Below are 12,946 nucleotides of genomic sequence, written 5' to 3'. Positions count from 1 at the left end.
AATCTTACTTTCAGGGCCAGACCCTTGAAGACTGCAGTGGACAACCTTGGTACTCACACTTGCAGGTTCCCTCCCTACCTGTGATAACTCACACCCTAGGGTGAAATCTACATGTAAACCTTTGGCACACATCTAGCCTCCTATGCGCAACCGCCTTCTCCACTCTATGGCAGTTGCTTGGTCATGTTCTCTCAGGCATATTCCTTATTCCATAGATCTGACCCTCGACACACTACTCTGGGGGACACAACTGTAACCAGGAACCTGGTTATGAAGGCCTTCTGAAAGCACTGTCAGGAATAATTAGTTTAACCTCAGAGTCCAGCTCCCTGCTAACAGACACTACGGCACTTCCCTACTAGTAACTGCCTTCCCCAAGGACCACACTAGTTATAAGAGGCGCGTAAGCCCCAAATTATTGAAAAAATAACAAATTATGATTTTGGTAACACTTCATGAATCTTTTGCAAAGCAGGTGTAATCCTCGCTAACATCAGATAGGCGAGCTCTGGAACCACAGGCATACATTGACAGATCTATGGAAAGGGGAAACTGCCCTCATTGCCGGCCCCCACAACGATGTAATCAAGGCATGGAAAGGGGCAACCAAAAAGGTAATGTCAGGATGCAGTGCCTGTGGAGACCCCATCATGGAAGGCAGCAGCCCTTGTCCCTGTGAGGGGTGGAAGGACATATAAAGTAGGACCTATTGGGCATATCAACGTTTGGAGACCTATGGACTGACAAGGACATGATGACATTCACTGACCTCCAGGCACAATCAATATCAGCTGACACGGAGACAATACGTGTGCTATATACAGATAAGGCACCTCCTGTGGGCCTGCACAGACCTCGAAGGGGACATACTAGAGGAAAGCCCACTGGAACAGAGTACTTGGGGCCCATTCATATCAACATGCAATATTGGCAAATAATTGCATTTTACTGGAGAAAAGCCCCCTGAGAGAAATCTGTGAGAAGTGCGAAATGGACCTTGGAAGGATGGAAGACAGAGAGTAGGTTGGGGGATGTGCCGCTACCCCGGGGAGGCGGAGATCAGAGCAAGATTCAGACTGTTCCAGCTGAAACTCCTACGCAGGGTGTATTACACAAGATCAAGATTGTTCACTATGGGTCGGACTGCAACAGATCGATGCTTCAGGGGCTGAACACAGACGTGCACACTTATACACATGGTATGGGAGTGTCCAAAAATACGCCCATTCTGGGAGTGGGTCCATGGCAGGCTATCACAGGCAGTGGAGAGACACCTGGAGCGGAATGCACAAGCGGGTGTACTCGGAATCAGGAGGGGACAAACGCTTGGTATAAATGAGCTTCTTTTCAGTAACGTAGCTTTAATGGTTGCCTGAAGGGATGTTATTCAGAAGTGGGGTAGTCCCACTTCCCCCACCAGAAAATGGGTACGAAGCCAACATGTACCAGTGCATGTGGACAGAAGAACAGGTGTATAAATCCAGTGCATGTCATGGATGAGTCTGCCAGACGATTTAGCCTGGGAGCACTACTAAAAACGATGGAGCATGGGATGGACTGAGGACAGAAACAAGCCGAAGGAAAGGGGCAGATAAGGGATATCCAGGAGGACAATGGATTCAGATGGTCGAGTCGATGGACAACTGGGAGAAGTTCTCTATGCTAAACTAAGCAGGAAAGTCGCATCCGGATTGGCCTGAGCGCTACAACTTTACACTCCCAGGCAGACTGGGAGCCTGTGCCTGCTTTCTCCAGCCCCAGCAATGCAGCTAGGGCTGGAGAAAGCTTCACTATGCATGAGGTGTTTGGCCGGCTTGAAGCAGCTGGCCAAACACCTCATGTGCAGTGACGGCACAAGGGAGTGCACTAGCACCCCAAGAGAGTGCATGTGCACTAGCACTCCCTCACCAGAGTGTCATCCCTCCTGGACCTGCCCCCAAGACTATTCAGAGTCCTGGGGGCAGGTCCAGGGGATTCAAATAAAACGATAATAAAACGGGTTAGAAACCTGTTTTATTAGGGGCTGGTGGCAGGGTTGGGCGCTCCTCTGCCCTAATGGAGTGGCCACCGCTACATAAAAGTCCTCACAAAAGCTCCCAGGGTGCCTATCATCGAGCTGGATCAGGTGATAGAAATGTCAGAGCCCAGGCAGCTTCTCTCTGGAATTCACTCCTTGCTCTCTGACTAGATGTTGATCAGCATAAATATCCTAAATCTATTATAACATGAATTTTCAAACAGCATACACTACTATACACGAAGTGGTTAGACCCACCTTTCGCTGTACCTCAGTTCCAATTTTGGAACATCATCACAACAAGTACCCAGCCAAAACTTCTGTCAACCCTCAGCAATTGCAGCAACATAAATATATAGTATAGTTCTGTCAATAAATGCAACTGTGCATTCTGTCCAACCCCATCAACCTTTATCGCAACAACAAGGAAAAAGCGGTTAGCTTGATGTTGCAAGTGAAACTCGTAGGCAGATTCTGGTTCTGCACTTCTTCTTTATTTTAACAGGTATGAGATAACAGCGTCACCGAACACAACAGCAACCTTCACCCTTCTCCTCCAGCCTGCTTCTACTCCACCAACATTCCCTACTCCCCACATTCCATACATTCTACGCACGCACATACATACACGCGCTACACACACACGAGACAAGACACGCGCACAACATTACACTTACAACCAATACCACACACCCTCCTCCTCAACAATTAAAGACACCACTACACGACTACCCTAATTTGAAGTCAGAAAATCGGGCAGGCAATTTCCTTGTTCTATTGCCACGACGTAAATTGCCACTCTCAACTCCAACATCAGAACGAGATGAAACATCATTAACAATGTCTCTAATACTACTTCCTGTATCTCGTCTAGCATCACAACCTATCATAATACTAGTTGACGTCCCATCTTTCTTTAGTCCAAAATCATCACCTAACATATATCCACTGCACGTCCCCTCATCAACTCCACCAGAATTAGGACCAGACAAAGAATCCACCGCACCACCTCTCTCATTACAAAAACTCAATTGTCGAAAATTCCATCTCTTACCATCTTCTAATTCCACTGCACTACTAAACACCTTCACTACTCTCAAGGGTTTGGACCATACATTTTCACCTTTCAACACAATCCTAGGATTCTTCACCCGAACCATTTGACCAATCCTCACCAAAGGCAAATTCCGTTTATCTCCATGATACCTCTGGCTACGATCCTGATAATTCTTGACTTTAGACCGGACTTCCTTATCAATATCTTTGTTCCTGCTCTGCATTCTCTCATTTCTTTTCCTCAACCACCAAGGAACCAACCCAGTAAATGGTTTTCTACCTCTCAAAACCTCAAAAGGCGTCTTTCCTGTGGGGGAATGCGGAGTCACACGATATGCAGTTAATTTTTCTAGTAACGCCTTCCTCCAAGGTAAGCCTGCGCTCAATGCTAATTCAATCACTTCCTTAACCACCCTGTTGAAGCGCTCAACTTGACCATTACTTTCGGGATGATATAAAGATGACTTTATGTGCTTAATACCCATTACTACCAAGAACTCCTCCATCTTCTGTGATACAAACTGAGGACCATTATCTGAAACCAACATTTCTGGAACACCTTCCCTTGAAAACACATCTTCTAAAAACTCAATGACCACCTCAGTAGTCATTCCACTTACCATTCTCACCTCAGGCCATTTCGAATAATAATCGACCAATACAATAGCATAACAGTCCTTTGCAGATATAGCTGAAAATGGACCCATGAAATCAATCGCCACCTTTTGCCATGGATGCTCGGGTAATTCCACCATAGTTAAAGGTACATTCAATGGTTTCGCTACCTTATCACTAGCTCCACAAATCTTGCAATCCCTTACTAATCTATCTACCATAGAATCAACTCCTGGCCACCAAAACCACTCCTTAACCCTTCTTTTTGTACTGGACATACCACCATGCCCCATGTGACTCTTTCTAACGATACTTTCTCTTAACCCCACCGGAGGCACAATTGTGTCACCTCTTAGAACAATATCATTAACAATGCACAACTCCTCTCTAATCTTTGAGAACGCAGCACTCTCACCACGTAAGCTGGATTCCCTTGGCCACCCATCAACTATGAACTTTTTGATCTCCTTCAAAACTGCGTCCTTGTCCATCTCGCACATCCAAGATGCCTCAGAAATAATATTGTCAGCAACCATTTCATTTATCAAAAATACATCCTTGATAGTGAAGGCTATTTCACCATCCATATTTGTTTCACTTCCTATTGAATCCACATTTGGTAATCTTGAAAGACCATCAGCAACTACATTGTCTTTACCGGGAATGTACTCAATGTCAAAACTAAACATCTGTAGTTTTGAAGCCAACCTGGCTAACCTAGGAGTCAAATTATTTCCTCCTTCAGGTCTCAAGATGTTAACCAATGGTTTGTGATCGGTAAAAATCCTGAATTTCTTTCCCCAAACATACATCCTAAATCTCTCAGCAGCCCATGAAGCCGCCAATAATTCCTTCTCTATCACGGAATAATTTTGTTCCGATTTCGTTAACGTGCGAGAAGCATATGCTACTACCCATTTTTCTGACTTAACACATTGAGAAAAAACTGCACCAATGCCATGACCAGACGCATCCACAGATAATATACATTTAGCATTTGGCAAAAATGGTTTTAAACATGGTGTAGTAACTATTTCTTTCTTCAATTTTTCAAAACACATTTTTTGATGCTCGCCCCATGTAAATACTGTATTCCTCTTTAGTAAGAGTCTCAATGGTTCAACTTTCACAGCGTAATTTTCAATAAAGCGTGAATAAAATTCTGTTAACCCCAAGAACGACATCAATTGCTCCTTATTTGCAGGTTCAGGAACAGCTAAGATAGCATCAACATGACTAATTTTAGGTCGAATACCATCTTTGGATATTATGTGTCCTAAATATTCTACTTCAGATTTTCCAAACACACATTTCTCATTTTTGATGGTTAGTCCACTGTTCTTCAGAGCATCTAGAACAGCATACAGACTTTCATCATGACATTCCTTGTCACCTCCATATATTAAAATATCATCCTGAAATACCTTAGCATTTTTAATACCTTGTAAGATCCTGCACATCTCTCTTTGAAATACTGCAGACGCGCTTGCAAGACCGAATGGCATGCGTTTATATCTAAACATCCCCTCAGTGGTAATGAAAGCAGTACAATGTGTTGAATCTTCATCAAGAACGATTTGATGATAAGCATTTGTTAAGTCTATCTTGGAAAACCAAGAAGACCCACCAACAGAAGATGTAAGTTCTTGCAAATTTGGGAGGGGAAATGTGTCAACCCAAATAGTTTCATTTAAACACCTTAAGTCAACACATAGACGCAAATCGCCATTGGATTTCAGAGAAATTACGACTGGCGAAACCCAATCTGAGCTTTCCACTGGTTCAATAATTTCATCCTTGCACAATTTTTTAAGTATTTCACCCAATTTTTCTCTATAACTGATGGGTACATTTCTCAGTTTCTGCTTCACAGGGCATGTGCCCTCCCTTAAAACAATTTTATGTTTAAATCCAATCATTTTGCCAATATTATTGGAAAAAACATCAGGAAATTTTTCCTTTAAAAATGAATAATCATTCATTTCACGACAATCATCCTGAATGGAATAAACAGGGCACTCTAAACGAGGATCAATTTTCATGCCTAAATCAAACATGTGCGGCCAGCCTAAGATGGTTGCACCCTTGCTAGATATATATATTTTACCATGACATGAATTTTGTCCAAAACTAATTTTGGCAAATATGAATCCTTCTAAGGGTATCTTAGGTCCAGTATAACCCCCAGGGTGTACATCCTGAACCAATAACGATCTGTCCGGCCAAAGTGATTTAAATTGATCCATGCCCATGATGGTGTACCACGCACAAGAGTCTACCATTATCTTAACATCTAAACCATCAATGTTAACAATAGTAGATGGTAACTCTTTAACTCTACCCTTCACCTTAGCTAATTCGTCGTGTACACTGCAGATCTCACCTACAACATGAAAGGTATCATCATTTTGGATGTAATTTATGTCATCTTGATCATCTTCTTGAATACAATTAACTTTGGTCTTGAAATTGTGGCACACTCTAGTAAAATGACCTTTCTTTTTACAATTCGTGCAAATTTTGTCAAGTGCAGGACACCACTTGTAGTTTGCTAAATGGTTGGATGACCCACACCTATAACACAAAAACTTCTTTTGCTCATTGCTTTTCTCATTGCTTTTCTTATTAGTATAGTTCGTAATCGACTTATTCTCGATTTTATTTTTAAATTTATCGCCCCTATTTATCTCATTAACTGAACCAGATGCAAGATCGCTTTTCTCATTCCTCACTTCACGAATACATTGGTCCGAAATTTCCACACCCCTTGCTACTTCAATGGCATTTTTCAATGAAGTGCTATTCGATGACCATAACTTTTCTTGAATCTTTTTTGGACTTAGTTTTCATAAGAATTTGGTCACATAAGACTTGGTCATAAGTCATGCTCTCAAATTCACACGTAACAGCCAAACCCCTTAGTACTGAAACATATTGATCAATTGATTCATCCGCTTTTTGAGCCCTCGAATAAAACTTGAATCTCTCCATTACCACATTAATTTTCCTCCCAAACCTTTCCTGCATCTGTTTGACAGCGCATTGATAAACACCCATGTCCCCAGCATTCTCAATTTTAGGTAAATTTTTAAACTCCCTTAACCTCACTGCGCCAAGTCTGTGTTTGAGTAGAGATACCATTCTTTCCTGAGAAGATTCTTCCTCAGCCAAAACCTCAACATATGCTTCAAACATATCAAGCCATAAATCCCATGCTATGGGAGGTTCACCAGATTCCGCCAAGAAGAATGGTGGCGGAAGAATTGAAGACATTGTGGCCCACGGAAGCTCCACGTCACACAGCAAGCTGCATGGAACACTCCGAGGTGGGAGCTCAACGTCACACAGTAAGTCGCGTGGAATGCTCCGAGGTGGTTACTCGCGGGCTACTTGAAAAATGCTTCCTTGAAAAATGCTCACTAACGGCGGCATCCTGAAAAAGGTGGGCGCTGCTGGAATCAAAGTTAATTTACAGAGTAAAGCTTCCGCTGGTTTAATGCTAGGAGGGTTGGTCAGGTAATCCTCATTAATCCGTAGGTTTGCCGTTACGAAGGTTATCCGTTCACGATAATTTCTTTTCCTCCTCTTTTTTTTTTTTTTTTTTTTCCGGAATCGTGCTCAGTGCCGCTGAAAGCTGTCAAATCCCATCCTCGTCGCCATATGTTGCAAGTGAAACTCGTAGGCAGATTCTGGTTCTGCACTTCTTCTTTATTTTAACAGGTATGAGATAACAGCGTCACCGAACACAACAGCAACCTTCACCCTTCTCCTCCAGCCTGCTTCTACTCCACCAACATTCCCTACTCCCCACATTCCATACATTCTACGCACGCACATACATACACGCGCTACACACACGAGACAAGACACGCGCACAACATTACACTTACAACCAATACCACACTTGACAATTAAACGTAGGGCTCAGGCATTTATACCATTCTCGCTCGAACCTTGCCAGATCACAAGCCCTGACCCAGAGAGCCTCCCACGGGCTGGGCAGCCAAAACACCAACATCTGAATCCTCTGAGTTTACTGCCATGCTCCGAGATCCCACTAACATCCGACTGGTTATGTTATAAAATGTAATGCTCTGGTAGAATACATATGTTGTCAGAAATACTAATAAGAATGTTGTTTTTTTTAACTTGAAAATTAAATCTGTAGTTGGGTTTTATTCAGATGGTTATTTTGCAGCTTAGGGTAAGAGACGATTCACTGCCAAAATAATCCTTCTGCTGGGCTGCCCTGTAAATCTACAAATGTATTTACTAGAACGACCTTCTTACTAAGGGGAACTTCAATCTCCCTATGGACCTCTTTGCAAACAAGACACAGTTTATTTTGAATACACTTCCTACGGATGGAAAAGTAATGAAAAGTTGGTAAAACAGTATGCAAAAATCAATCAAAAGTGGGTCCGAAATACAGTCATAAAGAAAATTAGATTTTCCAGTAACCACAAACACTACATTTCTATTGATCATTTTAGTTTCATAATATATTTCACACATGGTTAGAGATAATGCCATAGATATAATATTTGCCTCTGATCGTGCAGCTACTTACAAACCAAATGAGAATAACAATGTATCTCCCGAAATGTTTCAATTATTTCTGAATGAGGATGACCTGGCCGATGAGAATAACACAGTGAAAGTAAAGGAAGGCATTATAGACTACTCAGAGCTAAAAGATAAAGTTCTACATTGTGTGACTGAGAGAAAACGAGCATTTAGGAAGAGTGTGTACTAGCTCAGTCAAACCTGCTCACTTTCACAGGTCAAAACCACCTACAATAAATACACGAAAATACTTTTACAGCATGCCACCAGACCACCAAGCAAAGGGCAAGTCTTTTGAGCTGCAAATAGTTTGCCATTTGATAGCAAATTACTTAAAAACAAACGTAAGAAACGACGAGCCAGGAGATTGTCTTCAAGGAACAGTGAACGTGAACATATAGGTACTCTGCGCGCAATAGTAATTTTGCTGGTTTTTATCACACTGATTTACAGCCCCTTCAGTGCCCAAACAGATTCATGTCCACCATCTAACAGCCTCATATTTCACCACTTAACTCCATTATACACAAGCTGGCTTATTCACCTTATTCACTCTCAGCATAACATCTGCCCCCCCCAATTGCATCCACCTCCTCCCCTCATGCCACCCACTCCCCACAACCCCCACTTCACTCTTTACCATCCCTCCTCCTATTATTTTGCAAATCCAACATTTTGGCCAATAGACCTTCCCTGCAGTCCTTATTGACAAGCCTTCTCTTGGCTTTAACCTCACCTTAGTTTTGATTGTATTAGCTATTAAGATTCAGCACTATCCCGATTGTTATGCACCGTGATATAATGTATCTCTATAATGCTATGTTGTTACAAGTTTATAATGTTTACCGACAAAGAGGCAAGCCAGGGTTCATGTGGACCCTATTTGTGGGCTTGATTCTTATTATACATGGAGCAAAATTGTAGTCTGTTAAATAAAAAAGAGGGTTTTTTGTACAGCAGAAATGCTGAACTTGCATATTTGAAGGCGCAGATCAATAGAATAAAATATTTGCCAAAGTTCACATAATTTGAGACCAGTTTATGGGTCAAGTACATTACAGGTAGGTCGAGTAGATTATTCAATTTACTTGACCTGCAGGTCTACTAAGGATTTTTTGAGGCTTGGAAGCAGGGTACTAGAAAACACAGATGCCTTTGTAGGAAAACTGGTATGGGGATATGCACCTTCAGTTGCTCAGGAAACCATTGTGGTGGCCAGTACTGTAGCAGTACTTGGAGTATTACCTTTGGTGTGCAGGGACGATCTGGAGGTGGTGCTATTTTCCCCACAATGTTATGGATGTTTTGGGGGACTCTTAAAGTGTCCGAGTGGTTGGGAAATAAGGAGAGGTTGGGCCTGGCCAATGGAAACATTGAAAGGGTTGAAGAGGGCGTAGTGATATGTCTGAAATGCTCCAAGACTGACCAACAAGGAAGTGGGAAAAGATTGTGATTCAGGTAGACACAAGCAGATTTCATGTCTGATGGCATGATGGGACAAATACATGTAAGGCGGGGGTGGAGGGGATCGTTGGTCAAGTTTTTAGACACAGCACTGGAGCCAGGGTGGCAGCCTTCCAGTTATTGGCAGGGCTGCCTAAGGCTTAGTGGCAGCTGGGACTGAACGTGTGGGGATGGGGAGGGTAAATGACGCACTATTTCAGGATAGGTGCAGCTATGGAGGCACATCAACAAAGATGGATGGACAGAGACCAAGATAATGCTGTTGGAACGGTGGGCATCAAAGTGTTACAAGAAGTATGTGAAAGATAGGGGTGGGACCTATAAAAAAAGTGTGAATAATAACATTTGTTGTTGGTTTGTTGTAGGTACTGTTCGAAGCCCAGGTAGGGAATTATTTTGTTAAGTGGGGTCACAACCAGGCAGCGGCATGAAGCACACTTGGGTTTCCATGAGGCGAAATTTCAGGTAAGGTGGTTTGGATAAGGAGGTATGTTATGGAAGGAGCTGCTGCCGAAACCGAAAAAATGCTGCACACAGAGGACTGCACAGATGTTCTAACCATTCATTTGAGGAAAATGGCCTGGTGAGGTCAAAAGGTTTGGCACTTCTAAAAGCTATAAAGGGCGAAATGGGTTAGATCAATTTACAATGAGCTGGCACTTTTATATTGTTGACTGAGCTTATTGCCAGAAGGGTGTGGCGTGGTGCTGATCGACCAGCAGCTACTGACAAAGCTCGGAGTAAGGTGAACAGAGAGCTCAGAGAAGTTTGCAGAGAGAGCAAGAAAGGTAGATAGAGTGAGCCACGGAGGTGTGAAAGTCCATTTTTTCCGTAGTGATGGTGTACACTAGACAACAATGGGGATGGTTTTGTATCTTCTGCAGTTATGGCAGACGTTTGCAGCTGTGTTGAGTGATCTATTATGATGAGTGAACACAACTGGATGGTTGGAGAGAAAAACACCTAGACAGGGTTTTTCTGAGTGGCGAATTGCTAGAAGGTTTGCGTAGTTTAAATGACTGTACTCGGTGGACAAACCAGTTGAAAGGTGGGGTAAGTTAATATTTGCAGAGAACAGGAAGTTGAGATAATAAAGTGTAATCAAGTAGATAAGGTATAGGAAGTTATGAAGAAGTCAGTGGTGGCCATCTGAGTTGGTTGGGGAGTTTTGAAGGGGTATTTTGGTGTAGAGGAAAATAGGTGAAAACGTATCTACAGTGAGGCGATTATAGTTCGTACGGTATGGGCCACCTAGGTTATAGTTGAATTTGTAACATGCACCTGCTACAATAGAGTGGCTTTGTCCCACTACGCTGTTGTGAGTGGTCTGTGCTGCGCCCCCTCGCCCAATTAGATACAGAGATAGAAACACAATTTGCTTTCTCGAGCACTATATAAAAGGCAACCATTTTTAAAGAAAATTTGAAGAATATGTATGTGACGCTAAAAGATCAAAGCTGGGAAGCAGAAGTGAAGGTGAAATATGTTGCACTCTGTCTCCAGGGCAAACATAATAATAACTACGTACAACATGTAATGTTTTGTTCGTAGAACTGTGTGAATAGTTACACTAAGAACTGGTTATATACACTACCGAATTAAATGGTAAAAAGGTGCAACGGTTAAAATAGCTAAGGTGTTAAATCACTGCAGTAACTTATAAACAACCTCAAATGAACAGGTTTGACTTTTCCCGTGTACATGTACCACTGCAATGCTCGTGCGTATATTGATAAAGAGAACCGGAAAACCGAATAGTCCGTTCGCGTATAATATACGGCGCTACTAAAGTGCAAGAAAGTGGTAAGCAAAGCATAGAAGCGCGTGTATTACATAGAAACGTGCGTAAGTATGAACCTGTCAACAAGGCATTGCATTTGACAAAGGTGTATCAGTTTTTCACATGGAAGAGTCAGGGTTTCAATTATTGATTTTCCATTAAAGAATACTACACACCAGCATCACATACTGCAGACACACTTACATTGCTGTGGGAACACTTGCGCGAGATACAAATATAGTCACCATCCAGGAGACACATTTCCCATCACTATACAAACACGGTGCCGCCCTCACCCCGGCACAATTATTCTCTAATTTTACATCCGGCAAGATGGAGCAATCTGAATGCCTGCGAAGCAGGCACCTCAGTGATGCCGTTCTGTTGTTCTCCCTGACTGGGGGTCAGTTATGCTACCACCAAGGATGGCACATGACTCCAATGTTTCAAACACAGGGGGGTGGGGCTCTCACAGTCTCTATACTCAATCCTATTTTCAAAGGAGGCAATGGAGCACTTCCTGCCCTAAACCCACAAAGCGCAAGAAACTAGTTTAAAAAAAAGCGGCGACTGCCCCCTTAGACTCGGATCTGATGACATCAAACCAATTCACTAGGCAAGGGTCTCCCATCCTCATGTGTCACTCACCTTTTGCAGCCATGGTTGCTCGGGATACTGCCTCAAAGGGTGAAACTGCCTGTCTGCACCGGAAATGACGTCAGGCTGACAGTTGTATTGACGCAGACATTAGTAGGCGTAGTTTAGGCGAAGGGCCCGCCCAGTGGGCGTCTTCTGACACGTCGCGGCCGGGCGGGAGCAGCATTGAAGACGACTCGACCGTGTCACAGACCGTGCCCAAAACAAGCCGGTGCTCGTCTACCTTTGCTGGATAGTGTTCCGTAGATACCAAGGAAGTACTGAGTGTGCAGTTTGTACTGTGTGTGTGCCGCCTGCAGGTGAGCAACCTACGGTGACCAACTGGCATAGGTGCAAATTCAGGACAGTGAGTGTAAAAATTCAGGACAAAGGGACAAAATTCAGAACAAAAGTGTTAAGCCCAATAACGAAGCAATGGAGTTGAGAAAAGTAAGTTTTATTCCATAAACATGAAGCACCTCTGGAGAGAGGTCAGCAACACTCCGCATCTGCACAGCAACTGTATTCCTGTTCAACACTCTAACAACGGCACGATCCATGTAGAATAAAGAACTCATGGATCGTGCCATGTACATCCAAATAATAACAAATGCCCAAAGGAAAAGGAATGCTCTCGTGCATATGTTTACTCTCGTGCGCACATGCACGTGAAAAGAACAGCACGAGAGTAAACGTAAAACATAACACACCTTCCCCCTTAAGGGAAAAGAGAATTAAAAAAAAAAAACTAATTCACAATTCTTTCCTTAACAAAAGAGATAACATCAGACATCCATATAGGCTTCCTGATA

General features: G+C 42.9%; 1 protein-coding gene across 2 annotated transcripts in view; it reads right to left on the bottom strand.

Annotated features, from left to right (window-relative positions):
• The window catches only part of SLC35A1 (solute carrier family 35 member A1), a 416,391-nt gene extending 404,160 nt beyond the window's left edge, over nucleotides 1–12,231 (bottom strand). For both annotated transcript variants that reach the window (XM_078648192.1, XM_078648193.1), the window contains exon 1: nucleotides 12,147–12,231. In XM_078648192.1, coding sequence (XP_078504318.1) covers nucleotides 12,147–12,159 — 13 coding nt within the window. In that variant the 5' untranslated portion in view covers nucleotides 12,160–12,231. The remainder of the gene's footprint in view (nucleotides 1–12,146) is intronic.
• Between the last annotated feature and the right edge of the window lie 715 nt (nucleotides 12,232–12,946).

This window comes from Lissotriton helveticus, chromosome 6 (assembly GCF_964261635.1).
Source record: "Lissotriton helveticus chromosome 6, aLisHel1.1, whole genome shotgun sequence".
NCBI lineage: Eukaryota > Metazoa > Chordata > Amphibia > Caudata > Salamandridae > Lissotriton > Lissotriton helveticus.
Note: the sequence above shows the minus strand (reverse complement) of the source record. Positions and strands in the feature narration are given on the sequence as shown.